Source organism: Bufo bufo, chromosome 9 (genome assembly GCF_905171765.1).
Source record: "Bufo bufo chromosome 9, aBufBuf1.1, whole genome shotgun sequence".
NCBI classification, from domain to species: domain Eukaryota; kingdom Metazoa; phylum Chordata; class Amphibia; order Anura; family Bufonidae; genus Bufo; species Bufo bufo.
In genome coordinates, this window is record NC_053397.1 from 4,102,716 (window position 1) to 4,123,914 (window position 21,199).

The 21,199-nt window shown below is 50.6% G+C and overlaps 1 protein-coding gene across 1 annotated transcript in view; it reads left to right on the forward strand.

Annotated features, from left to right (window-relative positions):
- The first annotated feature begins 16,003 nt into the window (after positions 1-16,003).
- Positions 16,004-21,199, forward strand: part of GNAI2 (G protein subunit alpha i2) — a 30,118-nt gene continuing 24,922 nt past the window's right edge. Inside the window, exon 1 of the mRNA XM_040408566.1 lies at positions 16,004-16,290. Coding sequence (XP_040264500.1) covers positions 16,173-16,290 — 118 coding nt within the window. The 5' untranslated portion in view covers positions 16,004-16,172. The remainder of the gene's footprint in view (positions 16,291-21,199) is intronic.

Consider the following 21,199-nt stretch of genomic DNA (forward strand, 5'->3'; position numbering starts at 1 on the left):
TGTTATCAGCCATTTCAGAGTAGAGGATGACTGTAGGACAGGAGAATACAATCTATTGCTCCCTGTTATCAGCCATTTCAGGGGAGAGGATGACTGTAGGACAGGAGAATACAGTCTATTGCCCCCTGTTATCAGCCATTTCAGAGGAGAGGATGACTGTAGGACAGGAGAATACAGTCTATTGCCCCCTGTTATCAGCCATTTCAGGGGAGAGGATGACTGTAGGACAGGAGAATACAGTCTATTGCCCCCTGTTATCAGCCATTTCAGGGGAGAGGATGACTGTAGGACAGGAGAATACAGTCTATTGCCCCCTGTTATCAGCCATTTCAGGGGAGAGGATGACTGTAGGACAGGAGAATACAGTCTATTGCTCCCTGTTATCAGCCATTTCAGGGGAGAGGATGACTGTAGGACAGGAGAATACAATCTATTGCCCCCTGTTATCAGCCATTTCAGGGGAGAGGATGACTGTAGGACAGGAGAATACAGTCTATTGCCCCCTGTTATCAGCCATTTCAGGGGAGAGGATGACTGTAGGACAGGAGAATACAATCTATTGCTCCCTGTTATCAGCCATTTCAGGGGAGAGGATGACTGTAGGACAGGAGAATACAGTCTATTGCCCCTGTTATCAGCCATTTCAGGGGAGGGGATGACTGTAGGACAGGAGAATACAGTCTATTGCCCCCTGTTATCAGCCATTTCAGGGGAGAGGATGACTGTAGGACAGGAGAATACAGTCTATTGCCCCCTGTTATCAGCCATTTCAGGGGAGAGGATGACTGTAGGACAGGAGAATGCAGTGTATTGCCCCCTGTTATCAGCCATTTCAGGGGAGAGGGCGACTGTAGGACAGGAGAATACAGTCTATTGCCCCCTGTTATCAGCCATTTCAGGGGGAGGATGACTGTAGGACAGGAGAATACAGTCTATTGCCCCCTGTTATCAGCCATTTCAGGGGAGAGGATGACTGTAGGACAGGAGAATACAGTCTATTGCTCCCTGTTATCAGCCATTTCAGGGGGAGAGGATGACTGTAGGACAGGAGAATACAGTCTATTGCCCCCTGTTATCAGCCATTTCAGGGGGAGAGGATGACTGTAGGACAGGAGAATACAGTCTATTGCCCCCTGTTATCAGCAATTTCAGGGGGGAGGATGACTGTAGGACAGGAGAATACAGTCTATTGCTCCCTGTTATCAGCCATTTCAGGGGGGAGGATGACTGTAGGACAGGAGAATACAGTCTATTGCTCCCTGTTATCAGCCATTTCAGGGGGGAGGATGACTGTAGGACAGGAGAATGCAGTGTATTGCCCCCTGTTATCAGCCATTTCAGGGGAGAGGGCGACTGTAGGACAGGAGAATACAGTCTATTGCCCCCTGTTATCAGCCATTTCAGGGGGAGGATGACTGTAGGACAGGAGAATACAGTCTATTGCCCCCTGTTATCAGCCATTTCAGGGGAGAGGATGACTGTAGGACAGGAGAATACAGTCTATTGCTCCCTGTTATCAGCCATTTCAGGGGGAGAGGATGACTGTAGGACAGGAGAATACAGTCTATTGCCCCCTGTTATCAGCCATTTCAGGGGGAGAGGATGACTGTAGGACAGGAGAATACAGTCTATTGCCCCCTGTTATCAGCAATTTCAGGGGGGAGGATGACTGTAGGACAGGAGAATACAGTCTATTGCTCCCTGTTATCAGCCATTTCAGGGGGGAGGATGACTGTAGGACAGGAGAATACAGTCTATTGCCCCCTGTTATCAGCCATTTCAGGGGAGAGGATGACTGTAGGACAGGAGACTACAATCTATTGCCCCCTGTTATCAGCCATTTCAGGGGAGAGGATGACTGTAGGACAGGAGAATACAGTCTATTGCTCCCTGTTATCAGCCATTTCAGGGGAGAGGATGACTGTAGGACAGGAGAATACAGTCTATTGCTCCCTGTTATCAGCCATTTCAGGGGAGAGGATGACTGTAGGACAGGAGAATACAATCTATTGCCCCCTGTTATCAGCCATTTCAGGGGAGAGGATGACTGTAGGACAGGAGAATACAGTCTATTGCTCCCTGTTATCAGCCATTTCAGAGGAGAGGATGACTGTAGGACAGGAGAATACAGTCTATTGCTCCCTGTTATCAGCCATTTCAGGGGAGAGGATGACTGTAGGACAGGAGAATACAATCTATTGCCCCCTGTTATCAGCCATTTCAGGGGAGAGGATGACTGTAGGACAGGAGAATACAATCTATTGCCCCCTGTTATCAGCCATTTCAGAGGAGAGGATGACTGTAGGACAGGAGAATACAGTCTATTGCTCCCTGTTATCAGACATTTCAGAGGAGAGGATGACTGTAGGACAGGAGAATACAGTCTATTGCCCCCTGTTATCAGCCATTTCAGGAGAGAGGATGACTGTAGGACAGGAGAATACAGTCTATTGCACCCTGTTATCAGCCATTTCAGGGGAGAGGATGACTGTAGGACAGGAGAATACAGTCTATTGCCCCCTGTTATCAGCCATTTCAGGGGAGAGGATGACTGTAGGACAGGAGAATACAGTCTATTGCTCCCTGTTATCAGCCATTTCAGGGGAGAGGATGACTGTAGGACAGGAGAATACAGTCTATTGCTCCCTGTTATCAGCCATTTCAGGGGAGAGGATGACTGTAGGACAGGAGAATACAGTCTATTGTCCCCTGTTATCAGCCATTTCAGGGGAGAGGATGACTGTAGGACAGGAGAATACAGTCTATTGTCCCCTGTTATCAGCCATTTCAGGGGAGAGGATGACTGTAGGACAGGAGAATACAGTCTATTGCTCCCTGTTATCAGCCATTTCAGGGGAGAGGATGACTGTAGGACAGGAGAATACAGTCTATTGCTCCCTGTTATCAGCCATTTCAGGGGGAGAGGATGACTGTAGGACAGGAGAATACAGTCTATTGCCCCCTGTTATCAGCCATTTCAGGGGGAGAGGATGACTGTAGGACAGGAGAATACAGTCTATTGCCCCCTGTTATCAGCCATTTCAGGGGGGAGGATGACTGTAGGACAGGAGAATACAGTCTATTGCTCCCTGTTATCACCCATTTCAGGGGGGAGGATGACTGTAGGACAGGAGAATACAGTCTATTGCCCCCTGTTATCAGCCATTTCAGGGGAGAGGATGACTGTAGGACAGGAGACTACAATCTATTGCCCCCTGTTATCAGCCATTTCAGGGGAGAGGATGACTGTAGGACAGGAGAATACAGTCTATTGCTCCCTGTTATCAGCCATTTCAGGGGAGAGGATGACTGTAGGACAGGAGAATACAGTCTATTGCTCCCTGTTATCAGCCATTTCAGGGGAGAGGATGACTGTAGGACAGGAGAATACAATCTATTGCCCCCTGTTATCAGCCATTTCAGGGGAGAGGATGACTGTAGGACAGGAGAATACAATCTATTGCCCCCTGTTATCAGCCATTTCAGAGGAGAGGATGACTGTAGGACAGGAGAATACAGTCTATTGCCCCCTGTTATCAGCCATTTCAGGGGAGAGGATGACTGTAGGACAGGAGAATACAATCTATTGCCCCCTGTTATCAGCCATTTCAGAGGAGAGGATGACTGTAGGACAGGAGAATACAGTCTATTGCCCCTGTTATCAGCCATTTCAGGGGAGAGGATGACTGTAGGACAGGAGAATACAATCTATTGCCCCCTGTTATCAGCCATTTCAGGGGAGAGGATGACTGTAGGACAGGAGAATACAATCTATTGCTCCCTGTTATCAGCCATTTCAGGGGAGAGGATGACTGTAGGACAGGAGAATACAATCTATTGCCCCCTGTTATCAGCCATTTCAGGGGAGAGGACGACTGTAGGATAGGAGAATACAGTCTATTGCCCCCTGTTATCAGCCATTTCAGAGGAGAGGATGACTGTAGGACAGGAGAATACAATCTATTGCCCCCTGTTATCAGCCATTTCAGGGGAGAGGATGACTGTAGGACAGGAGAATACAATCTATTGCCCCCTGTTATCAGCCATTTCAGAGGAGAGGATGACTGTAGGACAGGAGAATACAGTCTATTGCCCCTGTTATCAGCCATTTCAGGGGAGAGGATGACTGTAGGACAGGAGAATACAGTCTATTGCCCCCTGTTATCAGCCATTTCAGGGGAGAGGACGACTGTAGGACAGGAGAATACAGTCTATTGCCCCCTGTTATCAGCCATTTCAGAGGAGAGGATGACTGTAGGACAGGAGAATACAATCTATTGCTCCTGTTATCAGCCATTTCAGGGGAGAGGATGACTGTAGGACAGGAGAATACAGTCTATTGCCCCCTGTTATCAGCTGCAGTGTAAAGTATTGCCCCCTGTTATCAGCCATTTCAGGGGAGAGGATGACTGTAGGACAGGAGAATACAATCTATTGCCCCCTGTTATCAGCCATTTCAGAGGAGAGGATGACTGTAGGACAGGAGAATACAGTCTATTGCCCCCTGTTATCAGCCATTTCAGGGGAGAGGATGACTGTAGGACAGGAGAATACAGTCTATTGCTCCCTGTTATCAGCCATTTCAGGAGAGAGGATGACTGTAGGACAGGAGAATACAATCTATTGCCCCCTGTTATCAGCCATTTCAGGGGAGAGGATGACTGTAGGACAGGAGAATACAGTCTATTGCTCCCTGTTATCAGCCATTTCAGGGGAGAGGATGACTGTAGGACAGGAGAATACAATCTATTGCTCCCTGTTATCAGCCATTTCAGGGAGAGGATGACTGTAGGACAGGAGAATACAGTCTATTGCCCCCTGTTATCAGCCATTTCAGGGGAGAGGATGACTGTAGGACAGGAGAATACAATCTATTGCTCCCTGTTATCAGCCATTTCAGGGGAGAGGATGACTGTAGGACAGGAGAATACAGTCTATTGCCCCTGTTATCAGCCATTTCAGGGAGGGGATGACTGTAGGACAGGAGAATACAGTCTATTGCCCCCTGTTATCAGCCATTTCAGGGGAGAGGATGACTGTAGGACAGGAGAATACAGTCTATTGCCCCCTGTTATCAGCCATTTCAGGGGAGAGGGCGACTGTAGGACAGGAGAATACAGTCTATTGCCCCCTGTTATCAGCCATTTCAGGGGGAGGATGACTGTAGGACAGGAGAATACAGTCTATTGCCCCCTGTTATCAGCCATTTCAGGGGAGAGGATGACTGTAGGACAGGAGAATACAGTCTATTGCTCCCTGTTATCAGCCATTTCAGGGGGAGAGGATGACTGTAGGACAGGAGAATACAGTCTATTGCCCCCTGTTATCAGCCATTTCAGGGGGAGAGGATGACTGTAGGACAGGAGAATACAGTCTATTGCCCCCTGTTATCAGCAATTTCAGGGGGGAGGATGACTGTAGGACAGGAGAATACAGTCTATTGCTCCCTGTTATCAGCCATTTCAGGGGGGAGGATGACTGTAGGACAGGAGAATACAGTCTATTGCCCCCTGTTATCAGCCATTTCAGGGGAGAGGATGACTGTAGGACAGGAGACTACAATCTATTGCCCCCTGTTATCAGCCATTTCAGGGGAGAGGATGACTGTAGGACAGGAGAATACAGTCTATTGCTCCCTGTTATCAGCCATTTCAGGGGAGAGGATGACTGTAGGACAGGAGAATACAGTCTATTGCTCCCTGTTATCAGCCATTTCAGGGGAGAGGATGACTGTAGGACAGGAGAATACAATCTATTGCCCCCTGTTATCAGCCATTTCAGGGAGAGGATGACTGTAGGACAGGAGAATACAGTCTATTGCTCCCTGTTATCAGCCATTTCAGAGGAGAGGATGACTGTAGGACAGGAGAATACAGTCTATTGCTCCCTGTTATCAGCCATTTCAGGGGAGAGGATGACTGTAGGACAGGAGAATACAATCTATTGCCCCCTGTTATCAGCCATTTCAGGGAGAGGATGACTGTAGGACAGGAGAATACAATCTATTGCCCCCTGTTATCAGCCATTTCAGAGGAGAGGATGACTGTAGGACAGGAGAATACAGTCTATTGCTCCCTGTTATCAGACATTTCAGAGGAGAGGATGACTGTAGGACAGGAGAATACAGTCTATTGCCCCCTGTTATCAGCCATTTCAGGGGAGAGGATGACTGTAGGACAGGAGAATACAGTCTATTGCTCCCTGTTATCAGCCATTTCAGGGGAGAGGATGACTGTAGGACAGGAGAATACAGTCTATTGCTCCCTGTTATCAGCCATTTCAGGGGAGAGGATGACTGTAGGACAGGAGAATACAGTCTATTGTCCCCTGTTATCAGCCATTTCAGGGGAGAGGATGACTGTAGGACAGGAGAATACAGTCTATTGTCCCCTGTTATCAGCCATTTCAGGGGAGAGGATGACTGTAGGACAGGAGAATACAGTCTATTGCTCCCTGTTATCAGCCATTTCAGGGGAGAGGATGACTGTAGGACAGGAGAATACAGTCTATTGCTCCCTGTTATCAGCCATTTCAGGGGGAGAGGATGACTGTAGGACAGGAGAATACAGTCTATTGCCCCCTGTTATCAGCCATTTCAGGGGGGAGGATGACTGTAGGACAGGAGAATACAGTCTATTGCTCCCTGTTATCAGCCATTTCAGGGGAGGATGACTGTAGGACAGGAGAATACAGTCTATTGCCCCCTGTTATCAGCCATTTCAGGGAGAGGATGACTGTAGGACAGGAGAATACAATCTATTGCCCCCTGTTATCAGCCATTTCAGGGGAGAGGATGACTGTAGGACAGGAGAATACAGTCTATTGCCCCTGTTATCAGCCATTTCAGGGGAGAGGATGACTGTAGGACAGGAGAATACAATCTATTGCTCCCCTGTTATCAGCCATTTCAGGGGAGAGGATGACTGTAGGACAGGAGAATACAATCTATTGCTCCCTGTTATCAGCCATTTCAGGGGAGAGGATGACTGTAGGACAGGAGAATACAGTCTATTGCCCCCTGTTATCAGCCATTTCAGAGGAGAGGACGACTGTAGGATAGGAGAATACAGTCTATTGCCCCCTGTTATCAGCCATTTCAGAGGAGAGGATGACTGTAGGACAGGAGAATACAGTCTATTGCCCCCTGTTATCAGCCATTTCAGGGGAGAGGATGACTGTAGGACAGGAGAATACAGTCTATTGCTCCCTGTTATCAGCCATTTCAGAGGAGAGGATGACTGTAGGACAGGAGAATACAGTCTATTGCTCCCTGTTATCAGCCATTTCAGGGGAGAGGATGACTGTAGGACAGGAGAATACAATCTATTGCCCCCTGTTATCAGCCATTTCAGAGGAGAGGATGACTGTAGGACAGGAGAATACAGTCTATTGCTCCCTGTTATCAGCCATTTCAGAGGAGAGGATGACTGTAGGACAGGAGAATACAGTCTATTGCTCCCTGTTATCAGCCATTTCAGGGAGAGGATGACTGTAGGACAGGAGAATACAGTCTATTGCTCCCTGTTATCAGCCATTTCAGGGGAGAGGATGACTGTAGGACAGGAGAATACAGTCTATTGCTCCCTGTTATCAGCCATTTCAGGGGAGAGGATGACTGTAGGACAGGAGAATACAGTCTATTGCTCCCTGTTATCAGCCATTTCAGGGGAGAGGATGACTGTAGGACAGGAGAATACAGTCTATTGTCCCCTGTTATCAGCCATTTCAGGGGAGAGGATGACTGTAGGACAGGAGAATACAGTCTATTGCTCCCTGTTATCAGCCATTTCAGGGGAGAGGATGACTGTAGGACAGGAGAATACAGTCTATTGCTCCCTGTTATCAGCCATTTCAGGGGAGAGGATGACTGTAGGACAGGAGAATACAGTCTATTGCTCCCTGTTATCAGCCATTTCAGGGGGAGAGGATGACTGTAGGACAGGAGAATACAGTCTATTGCCCCTGTTATCAGCCATTTCAGGGGGAGAGGATGACTGTAGGACAGGAGAATACAGTCTATTGCCCCCTGTTATCAGCCATTTCAGGGGGGAGGATGACTGTAGGACAGGAGAATACAGTCTATTGCTCCCTGTTATCAGCCATTTCAGGGGGGAGGATGACTGTAGGACAGGAGAATACAGTCTATTGCCCCTGTTATCAGCCATTTCAGGGGAGAGGATGACTGTAGGACAGGAGACTACAATCTATTGCCCCCTGTTATCAGCCATTTCAGGGGAGAGGATGACTGTAGGACAGGAGAATACAGTCTATTGCTCCCTGTTATCAGCCATTTCAGGGGAGAGGATGACTGTAGGACAGGAGAATACAGTCTATTGCTCCCTGTTATCAGCCATTTCAGGGGAGAGGATGACTGTAGGACAGGAGAATACAGTCTATTGCCCCCTGTTATCAGCCATTTCAGGGGAGAGGATGACTGTAGGACAGGAGAATACAATCTATTGCCCCCTGTTATCAGCCATTTCAGAGGAGAGGATGACTGTAGGACAGGAGAATACAGTCTATTGCCCCTGTTATCAGCCATTTCAGGGGAGAGGATGACTGTAGGACAGGAGAATACAATCTATTGCCCCCTGTTATCAGCCATTTCAGGGGAGAGGATGACTGTAGGACAGGAGAATACAATCTATTGCTCCCTGTTATCAGCCATTTCAGGGGAGAGGATGACTGTAGGACAGGAGAATACAATCTATTGCCCCCTGTTATCAGCCATTTCAGGGAGAGGACGACTGTAGGATAGGAGAATACAGTCTATTGCCCCCTGTTATCAGCCATTTCAGAGGAGAGGATGACTGTAGGACAGGAGAATACAGTCTATTGCCCCCTGTTATCAGCCATTTCAGGGGAGAGGATGACTGTAGGACAGGAGAATACAATCTATTGCCCCCTGTTATCAGCCATTTCAGAGGAGAGGATGACTGTAGGACAGGAGAATACAGTCTATTGCCCCTGTTATCAGCCATTTCAGGGGAGAGGATGACTGTAGGACAGGAGAATACAGTCTATTGCCCCCTGTTATCAGCCATTTCAGGGGAGAGGACGACTGTAGGACAGGAGAATACAGTCTATTGCCCCTGTTATCAGCCATTTCAGAGGAGAGGATGACTGTAGGACAGGAGAATACAATCTATTGCTCCTGTTATCAGCCATTTCAGGGGAGAGGATGACTGTAGGACAGGAGAATACAGTCTATTGCCCCCTGTTATCAGCTGCAGTGTAAAGTATTGCCCCCTGTTATCAGCCATTTCAGGGGAGAGGATGACTGTAGGACAGGAGAATACAGTCTATTGCCCCCTGTTATCAGCCATTTCAGGGGAGAGGATGACTGTAGGACAGGAGAATACAGTCTATTGCCCCCTGTTATCAGCCATTTCAGGGGAGAGGATGACTGTAGGACAGGAGAATACAGTCTATTGCTCCCTGTTATCAGCCATTTCAGGAGAGAGGATGACTGTAGGACAGGAGAATACAATCTATTGCCCCCTGTTATCAGCCATTTCAGGGGAGAGGATGACTGTAGGACAGGAGAATACAGTCTATTGCTCCCTGTTATCAGCCATTTCAGGGGAGAGGATGACTGTAGGACAGGAGAATACAATCTATTGCTCCCTGTTATCAGCCATTTCAGGGGAGAGGATGACTGTAGGACAGGAGAATACAGTCTATTGCCTCCTGTTATCAGCCATTTCAGGGGAGATGATGACTGTAGGACAGGAGAATACAGTCTATTGCCCCCTGTTATCAGCCATTTCAGGGGAGAGGATGACTGTAGGACAGGAGAATACAGTCTATTGCTCCCTGTTATCAGCCATTTCAGGGGAGAGGATGACTGTAGGACAGGAGAATACAGTCTATTGCTCCCTGTTATCAGCCATTTCAGAGGAGAGGATGACTGTAGGACAGGAGAATACAGTCTATTGCCCCCTGTTATCAGCCATTTCAGGGGAGAGGATGACTGTAGGACAGGAGAATACAGTCTATTGCCGCCTGTTATCAGCCATTTCAGGGGAGAGGATGACTGTAGGACAGGAGAATACAGTCTATTGCCGCCTGTTATCAGCCATTTCAGGGGAGAGGATGACTGTAGGACAGGAGAATACAATCTATTGCTCCCTGTTATCAGCCATTTCAGGGGAGAGGATGACTGTAGGACAGGAGAATACAGTCTATTGCCCCCTGTTATCAGCCATTTCAGGGGAGAGGATGACTGTAGGACAGGAGAATACAGTCTATTGCCGCCTGTTATCAGCCATTTCAGGGGAGAGGATGACTGTAGGACAGGAGAATACAGTCTATTGCCCCCTGTTATCAGCCATTTCAGGGAGAGGATGACTGTAGGACAGGAGAATACAGTCTATTGCTCCCTGTTATCAGCCATTTCAGGGGAGAGGATGACTGTAGGACAGGAGAATACAATCTATTGCCCCCTGTTATCAGCCATTTCAGGGGAGAGGATGACTGTAGGACAGGAGAATACAGTCTATTGCCCCCTGTTATCAGCCATTTCAGGGAGAGGATGACTGTAGGACAGGAGAATACAGTCTATTGCCTCCTGTTATCAGCCATTTCAGGGGAGAGGATGACTGTAGGACAGGAGAATACAATCTATTGCCCCCTGTTATCAGCCATTTCAGGGGGGAGGATGACTGTAGGACAGGAGAATACAGTCTATTGTCCCCTGTTATCAGCCATTTCAGGGGAGAGGATGACTGTAGGACAGGAGAATACAGTCTATTGCCCCTGTTATCAGCCATTTCAGAGGAGAGGATGACTGTAGGACAGGAGAATACAATCTATTGCTCCCTGTTATCAGCCATTTCAGGGGAGAGGATGACTGTAGGACAGGAGAATACAGTCTATTGCTCCCTGTTATCAGTCATTTCAGAGGAGAGGATGACTGTAGGACAGGAGAATACAATCTATTGCTCCCTGTTATCAGCCATTTCAGGGGAGAGGATGACTGTAGGACAGGAGAATACAATCTATTGCCCCCTGTTATCAGCCATTTCAGGGGAGAGGACGACTGTAGGACAGGAGAATACAGTCTATTGCCCCCTGTTATCAGCCATTTCAGAGGAGAGGATGACTGTAGGACAGGAGAATACAATCTATTGCTCCTGTTATCAGCCATTTCAGGGGAGAGGATGACTGTAGGACAGGAGAATACAGTCTATTGCCCCCTGTTATCAGCCATTTCAGGGGAGAGGATGACTGTAGGACAGGAGAATACAGTCTATTGCCTCCTGTTATCAGCCATTTCAGGGGAGAGGATGACTGTAGGACAGGAGAATACAATCTATTGCCCCCTGTTATCAGCCATTTCAGGGGAGAGGATGACTGTAGGACAGGAGAATACAGTCTATTGCTCCCTGTTATCAGCCATTTCAGGGGAGAGGATGACTGTAGGACAGGAGAATACAGTCTATTGCTCCCTGTTATCAGCCATTTCAGGGGAGAGGATGACTGTAGGACAGGAGAATACAGTCTATTGCTCCCCTGTTATCAGCCATTTCAGGGGAGAGGATGACTGTAGGACAGGAGAATACAGTCTATTGCTCCTGTTATCAGCCATTTCAGGGGAGAGGATGACTGTAGGACAGGAGAATACAATCTATTACCCCCTGTTATCAGCCATTTCAGGGGAGAGGATGACTGTAGGACAGGAGAATACAGTCTATTGCTCCCTGTTATCAGCCATTTCAGGGGAGAGGATGACTGTAGGACAGGAGAATACAGTCTATTGCTCCCTGTTATCAGCCATTTCAGGGGAGAGGATGACTGTAGGACAGGAGAATACAGTCTATTGCTCCCCTGTTATCAGCCATTTCAGGGGGGAGGATGGACTGTAGGACAGGAGAATACAGTCTATTGCTCCCTGTTATCAGCCATTTCAGGGAGAGGATGACTGTAGGACAGGAGAATACAATCTATTACCCCCTGTTATCAGCCATTTCAGGGGAGAGGATGACTGTAGGACAGGAGAATACAATCTATTGCTCCCTGTTATCAGCCATTTCAGGGGAGAGGATGACTGTAGGACAGGAGAATACAGTCTATTGCTCCCTGTTATCAGCCATTTCAGGGGAGAGGATGACTGTAGGACAGGAGAATACAGTCTATTGCCTCCTGTTATCAGCCATTTCAGGGGAGAGGATGACTGTAGGACAGGAGAATACAGTCTATTGCCCCTGTTATCAGCCATTTCAGAGGAGAGGATGACTGTAGGACAGGAGAATACAGTCTATTGCCGCCTGTTATCAGCCATTTCAGAGGAGAGGATGACTGTAGGACAGGAGAATACAGTCTATTGCTCCCTGTTATCAGCCATTTCAGGGAGAGGATGACTGTAGGACAGGAGAATACAATCTATTGCCCCCTGTTATCAGCCATTTCAGGGGAGAGGATGACTGTAGGACAGGAGAATACAATCTATTGCCCCCTGTTATCAGCCATTTCAGAGGAGAGGATGACTGTAGGACAGGAGAATACAATCTATTGCTCCTGTTATCAGCCATTTCAGGGGAGAGGATGACTGTAGGACAGGAGAATACAGTCTATTGCACCCTGTTATCAGCCATTTCAGGGGAGAGGATGACTGTAGGACAGGAGAATACAGTCTATTGCCCCCTGTTATCAGCCATTTCAGGGGAGAGGATGACTGTAGGACAGGAGAATACAGTCTATTGCCTCCTGTTATCAGCCATTTCAGGGGAGAGGATGACTGTAGGACAGGAGAATACAATCTATTGCCCCCTGTTATCAGCCATTTCAGGGGAGAGGATGACTGTAGGACAGGAGAATACAGTCTATTGCTCCCTGTTATCAGCCATTTCAGGGGAGAGGATGACTGTAGGACAGGAGAATACAGTCTATTGCTCCCTGTTATCAGCCATTTCAGGGGAGAGGATGACTGTAGGACAGGAGAATACAGTCTATTGCTCCCCTGTTATCAGCCATTTCAGGGGAGAGGATGACTGTAGGACAGGAGAATACAGTCTATTGCTCCCTGTTATCAGCCATTTCAGGGGAGAGGATGACTGTAGGACAGGAGAATACAGTCTATTGCCCCCTGTTATCAGCCATTTCAGAGGAGAGGATGACTGTAGGACAGGAGAATACAGTCTATTGTCCCCTGTTATCAGCCATTTCAGGGGAGAGGATGACTGTAGGACAGGAGAATACAGTCTATTGCCCCTGTTATCAGCCATTTCAGAGGAGAGGATGACTGTAGGACAGGAGAATACAATCTATTGCCCCCTGTTATCAGCCATTTCAGGGGAGAGGATGACTGTAGGACAGGAGAATACAGTCTATTGCTCCCTGTTATCAGCCATTCAGGGATAGGATGACTGTAGGACAGGAGAATACAATCTATTGCTCCCTGTTATCAGCCATTTTAGGGGAGAGGATGACTGTAGGACAGGAGAATACAGTCTATTGCCCCTGTTATCAGCCCTTCCATGCTGATGGGGGTGGTCTGTGGCCCCGGGGTGGTCTGTGGCCCCGCTGTCTCTTGGTTACAGCCTAAGATCCGCCTGTATTACAGGGCTGATATATAATAGGCCTTCGCAGTTTGGTCATCAGGAAACCAATAAGATGGAGGAAGGCCGTACAGTACGAGCTGACACGAACTCCCATCATGCACTGTTGTGTGCGCTGCTATCATGATGGAGAAGGAAGGTGCTGTAGAAAACTCTGAGAGCTGACAATCCGCCATGCCCTAGTCCTGGTCTCACAGCTCAGGGTTTGTTACAATGACCTCAGGGTAGGAAGCTTTAGGCCACTTTCACAGCTCAGTTTTTGATCAGTGATTTTCAGCCAGTGATTCCTTCTCTCACAGGTGTAGCCTCCGCTCTTAGCTCACTGGGTAATCTCTTGAGATCTGCTCGGAGCTGGGGCAGAATCGGCTCTGGGAAGATCTGATCTGCTGATATTCAGAGCTGAGTTTCGCCCCATAAAATCTGAGCAGCAAAATCTATAAAAACTTTACTTCAAAGGGAAGGGCGTCGGCAAGTCACTGACTGGAGGGATTAGGGATGGCGGCGGCAGCAGCAAGTCACTGACTGGGGGGGATCAGTGATGGCGGCAGCAGCAGCAAGTCACTGACTGGGGGGGAACAGTGATGGCGGCAGCAGCAGCAAGTCACTGACTGGGGGGGAACAGTGATGGCGGCAGCAGCAAGTCACTGACTGGGGGGGGATCAGTGATGGCGGCAGCAGCAAGTCCCTGACTGGGGGGGGGATCAGTGATGGCAGCAGCAGCAAGTCACTGACTGGGGGGGGGATCAGTGATGGCGGCAGCAGCAAGTCCCTGACTGGGGGCGGTCAGTGATGGCGGCAGCAGCAAGTCACTGACTGGGGGGGGATCAGTGATGGCGGCAGCAGCAAGTCACTGACTGGGGGGGGGATCAGTGATGGCGGCAGCAGCAAGTCACTGACTGGGGGGGGGATCAGTGATGGCGGCAGCAGCAAGTCACTGACTGGGGGGGGGATCAGTGATGGCAGCAGCAGCAAGTCACTGACTGGGGGGGGATCAGTGATGGCAGCAGCAGCAAGTCACTGACTGGGGGGGGATCAGTGATGGCAGCAGCAGCAAGTCACTGACTGGGGGGGGGGGGATCAGTGATGGCGGCAGCAAGTCACTGACTGGGGTGGGGGGATCAGTGATGGCGGCAGCAGCAAGTCACTGACTGGGGTGGGGGGATCAGTGATGGCGGCAGCAGCAAGTCACTGACTGGGGGGGGGGATCAGTGATGGCGGCAGCAGCAAGTGACTGACAGGAGGGATTAGTGATGGCGGCAGCAGCAAGTGACTGACAGGAGGGATTAGTGATGGCGGCAGCAGCAAGTCACTGACGGGAGAGATCAGTAATTGCGGCGGCGGTAGCAAGTCACTGACTGGGGGGGAACATTGATGGCGGTGGCAGCAAGTGACTGACGAATGGGATCAGTGATGGCCACAGCAGCAAGTCAGTGACGGGAGGGATCAGTGAGGGCGGTGGGGGCAGCAAGTGACGGCGACAGCAGCAAGTCAGTGACAAGGCCTTAGTGATGGCGGCAACAGCAAGTGACTGACGGGAGACATTAGTGATGGCGGCGGCAAGTCACCGACAGGAGGATCACCGCTGGGCGGGATTACTGAGGCCGACATGTCACTGGTTGGACGCAATAGTGATGGCAGTGGCAAATCAGTGACGGGAAGGATTAGTGATGGTGGCGCCATATTACTGACGGGAGGGATCCGTGATGGCGGCAGTGGATACCAGGATTCTCCGTTTCACACAGATCCGTGATTTCCCATCTACATTCAGTGGGAAAAGTGCCGCCATCTGCAGTCAGAGGAGTGCATCCGTTATCCTCGCGCAGTGACAGCGTATGACCGCCTGCCGAAGCAAAAAGCACTTGTGAAAGGACTGACAGCTCGCGGTCATGGCGCGGTTTTTTGGGTAGTTGTGAGCCGTCCCGATACGCGCGGTTCATCCATATCACAGCCAAGGGCGGCCATGTTGCTGCAGTGAACCGAGGCTCAACAGGAAACGTCGGCCGCGGATGTGCCGTTCACACTGCGACACGTGAGAGCGCGGCGTTAATTTATATCCGCAATCTGGACTTCAGGGCCTGTTCACACTGAGGTTTTGCTGGATTCTTTGCGGTTTTCTCTCTCCCCATTTCAGTCTAGATACATATTCCGCATCACGTTTTTTGGCTGCAGCGGTTTTTAGACTTGCCAGGGGAAAAATGACCGTTTTTGGGCACAGAATTCCCGCCGTGTGAACCTGTCCTTAGACCCGCATACAGAAACTGAATTCCCACTGAAGATGGCAGGCGGCAACCATGCGGTTTCCAACACGAAAGCCCGGGCCCAATCCCCGTGTGAACAGGCCCCGGTCTGCGCTCGTCCCCTCGGATAACGGCTCTCCGGGGGGCGGGGCCGGGGTGTGGCCTGGGGGCGGGGCCTCGGGGTGGGCCGTTCTCCCGGGGCAGGGCGTCCCTCACTTGTGTCTGGCTCTGGTGTCGGGTGAACGACGGGCTCTTCTCTCTCCGTGTCGCAGGGGATATCGCGGGAGTGGAGGCGCACGGGAGTCGCGGCGGGGCCCGGGGCTCTCGGTCTAGCGCTCTATCGGGACGTCTGGCGTTGTCGCGACATATCGCCGCCATGGGCTGCACGGTGAGCGCCGAGGACAAAGCGGCGGCCGAGAGATCCAAGAACATCGACAAAAACCTGAGGGAAGACGGAGAGAAGGCGGCGCGGGAGGTGAAGCTGCTGCTGCTGGGTAACTGCCCCCTATATATACACCCCCTATATATACACCCCCTACACATCTGTACACCCCCTATATATGTACCCCTATATATATATACACCCCCTATATATGTATATACACCTCCTATATATACACCCCCTACACATCTGTACACCCCCTATATATACACCCCCTACACATCTGTACACCCCCTATATATGTATATACACCCCCTATATATACACCCCCTACACATCTGTACACCCCCTATATATACACCCCTACACATATGTACACCCCCTATATATACACCCCCTACACATCTGTACACCCCCTATATATACACCCCCTACACATCTGTACACCCCCTATATATACACCCCCTACACATCTGTACACCCCCTGTATATGTATATACACCCCCTATATATGTATATACACCCCCTACACATCTGTACACCCCCTATATATGTATATACCCCCATATATGTGTATACACCCCCTATATATACCCTCTATGTACATGTATATCTACCCCTACACATCTATACACCCCTATATATGTATATACACCTCCTACACATCTGTACACCCCCTATATATGTATATGTACCCCTATATATATACACCCCTATATATGTATATACCCCCATATATGTGTATACACCCCCTATATATACCCTCTATGTACATGTATACACCCCCTGTATATCTACCCCTACACATCTATACACCCCTATATATGTATATACACCCCTATATATGTGTATACACCCCCTATATATCTACCCCTATGTACATGTACACACCCCCTATATATGTATATACACACCAGCTATATATTCACCCCCTATATATGTATATACCCATATATATACCCCCTATATACGTGTATACACCCCCTGTATATCTACCCCTATATACATGTATACACCCCCTATATATACCCCTATATATGTGTATACACACCAGCTATATATACACCCCCTATATGTGTATACACCCCCTATATATATATATCTACCCCTATGTACATGTATACATCCCCCTAATACATATACTCCCTATACACATATATACCCCCTATATACAACTCTGTATACATACCCTAAAATAGGCCCCCCTTATATGCATGGTTCTACACACACACATACATTCCCTGTACACACCTGTATGTACCCCCTGTACCCCCCGGTCTCCACACACACATACATTCCCTGTACACACCTGTATGCACCCCCTGTACCCCCCGGTCTCCACACACACATACAGTCCCTGTACACACCTGTATGTACCCCCTGTACCCCCCGGTCTCCACACACACATACAGTCCCTGTACACACCTGTATGTACCCCCTGTACCCCCCGGTCTCCGCACACACACACATTCCCTGTACACACCTGTATGCACCCCTGTACCCCCCGGTCTCCACACACACATACAGTCCCTGTACACACCTGTATGTACCCCCTGTACCCCCCGGTCTCCACACACACATACATTCCCTGTACACACCTGTATGTACCCCCTGTACCCCCCGGTCTCCACACACACATACATTCCCTGTACACACCTGTATGCACCCCTGTACCCCCCCCCCCCCCGGTCTCCGCACACACATACATTCCCTGTACCCCCCCCCCCCCCCCCCGGTCTCCGCACACACATACATTCCCTGTACACACCTGTATGTACCCCCTGTACCCGTCCCCCCCCCCCCCCCGTCTCCGCACACACATACATTCCCTGTACACACCTGTATGCACCCCTGTACCAGCCCCCCCCCCCCCCCCCCGGTCTCCGCACACACATACATTCCCTGTACACACCTGTATGCACCCCCTGTACCCCCCCCCGTCTCCGCACACACATACATTCCCTGTACACACCTGTATGCACCCCTGTACCACCCCCCCCCCCCCCCCCCCCCGGTCTCCGCACACACATACATTCCCTGTACACACCTGTATGCACCCCTGTACCCCCCCCCCCCGGTCTCCGCACACACATACATTCCCTGTACACACCGGTATGCGCCCCTGTACCCCCCCCCCCCCCCCCCGGTCTCCGCACACACATACATTCCCTGTACACACCTGTATGTACCCCCTGTACCCCCCCGGTCTCCGCACACACACACATTCCCTGTACACACCTGTATGCACCCCTGTACCCCCCGGTCTCCACACACACATACAGTCCCTGTACACACCTGTATGCACCCCCCGGTCTCCGCACACATCTGCACCTTCTGTATATCTTCACCCTCCATACAGATCCTTCTGGGCGGCAGCTCCTATTGTAGGCCCACATACTCCTGCATGCATCCTCTGTGCATCCCCCTATACTTTCTAGTACAGGGGTCAGCAACCTCCGGCACTTCAGCTGTTGTGAAACTACGACTCCCAGCATGCTCCATTTACTTCTATGGAGTTCTGAGAACAACTAAGCAAGTATGCATGCTGGGAGTCGTAGTTTCACAACACCTGGAGTGCTGAATGTTGCTGATCCCTGTTATAGTATTCACCCCCCCCCCCCCCCCCACCAACTTAATCCCGTATACTGCCTGGTATATACCCCCATATGCATCCCCTATACTGCCTGGTATATACCTCCACATGCATCTCCTATACTGCCTGGTATATACCTCCACATGCATCTCCTATACTGCCTGGTATATACCCCCACATGCATCTCCTATACTGCCTGGTATATACCTCCACATGCATCCCCTATACTGCCTGGTATATACCTCCACATGCATCTCCTATACTGCCTGGTATATACCCCCACATGCATCTCCTATACTGCCTGGTATATACCTCCACATGCATCTCCTATACTGCCTGGTATATACCCCCACATGCATCTCCTATACTGCCTGGTATATACCCCCACATGCATCTCCTATACTGCCTGGTATATACCCCCACATGCATCTCCTATACTGCCTGGTATATACCCCCGTATGCATCCCCTCTACTGCCTGGTATATACCCCCGTATGCATCCCCTATACTGCCTGGTATATACCCCCGTATGCATCCCCCATACTGCCTGGTATATACCCCCGTATGTATCCCCCATACTGCCTGGTATATACCCCCGTATGCATCCCCCATACTGCCTGGTATATACCCCCGTATGCATCCCCCGTACTGCCTGGTATATACCCCCGTATGCATCCCCCGTACTGCCTGGTATATACCCCCGTATGCATCCCCCGTACTGCCTGGTATATACCCCCACGTGCATCCCCTGTCCGGCCCGGCATATACCCCCACGTGCATCCCCTGTCCGGCCCGGCATATACCCCCACGTGCATCCCCTGTCCGGCCCGGCATATACCCCCACGTGCATCCCCTGTCCGGCCCGGCATATACCCCCACGTGCATCCCCTGTCCGGCCCGGCATATACCCCCACGTGCATCCCCTGTCCGGCCCGGCATATACCCCCACGTGCATCCCCTGTCCGGCCCGGCATATACCCCCACGTGCATCCCCTGTCCGGCCCGGCATATACCCCACGTGCATCCCCTGTCCGGCCCGGCATATACCCCCACGTGCATCCCCTGTCCGGCCCGGCATATACCCCCACGTGCATCCCCTGTCCGGCCCGGCATATACCCCCACGTGCATCCCCTGTCCGGCCCGGCATATACCCCCACGTGCATCCCCTGTCCGGCCCGGCATATACCCCCACGTGCATCCCCTGTCCGGCCCGGCATATACCCCCACGTGCATCCCCTGTCCGGCCCGGCATATACCCCCACGTGCATCCCCTGTCCGGCCCGGCATATACCCCCACGTGCATCCCCTGTCCGGCCCGGTATATACCGTCGTTGGTTGTGGCCCACCCATCCCCCTATGATGGTGCCACTGATGTTCTTTGTTGTCAGTTTCTGGGAAAGCTGGGTGTTTGTCGGCAGAGGATGGCTATTGGCGGTGCTGGCAGTTGTCGCTGCGCTCGCGCTTCCTGTCGCTCTCTGGAGATGCAGGAAGACATGGGTGGACGCGGAGCCGCATCCTGCCCGACCGGAGCGTCTTGTGATTGTCGGCCATGATGTGACGCTGATTACAGGGGCCGGGATTTATAACTCTTCGTGGTTACTTCCCCTCAGCGGCCGCGGCCGAAACGTCAACATGTTGTACGCACTTCTGCTTTTTCGTGGCCTCTGTCCCTGTGTGCGGGGGAGGGGACGGTCACTAGTAGTGATCTGAAGCCCAGAGACGTTCACATCGCAGTTTTACAGCCGCCGCCGTCCCCTCCCCCCTAAATGAGGTGCGATTTTGCTGCCTTTTTCCCACTTATTTGTTTTTTCTTCTAGTGAAAAAATAATAATAAAGATCTAATAAATGTGAGAAACTGAATATTGGCGGAATCTGGAGGTTAGCGTCTCGGGCGGCGGTCAGTACTCGGACAGGCATGGAGCTATCCGACTACACCATTTGTCCTCAGCTGCTGGGCCTTGTAGTTCTCCAGTTAGCACCAGGTTTGTCGACCTCCTGGAATGAGCTGGGAGGGGTCTATGCTGAAGGGTTAATGTGGCGGCCGTACAGGGGCAGAGAATGGCGCTTCCTGTTTACGCTGCGCTGTGTGGTGTCCCGAGAAAAGGTTTACATTGACGACACCGCTGTTTATCTGCAGCGCGGCCGCCAGACGCTCCTGCCGCGCTCATCGTGACACGGGCTGCGGATCCACGGTGCGCTCGGTTAACCCTTCACCTTCCACAGGCTCTTCTTCCTTCATTATTGTAAACGGATGTATTGATTGCGGGATAATTGGCGACCGGCGTTACTGCGTCCGCAGCCGCTGGATGTCTCCGCAGCCGACTCTATTCTCCCATTAATCCAGTGTAGACCCCGCTATAATGTGAGCGGCCAGCGCCGTCGCCATGCCGTAAATGATCACCATATCATCTGCCACTTCCCTCTTGAC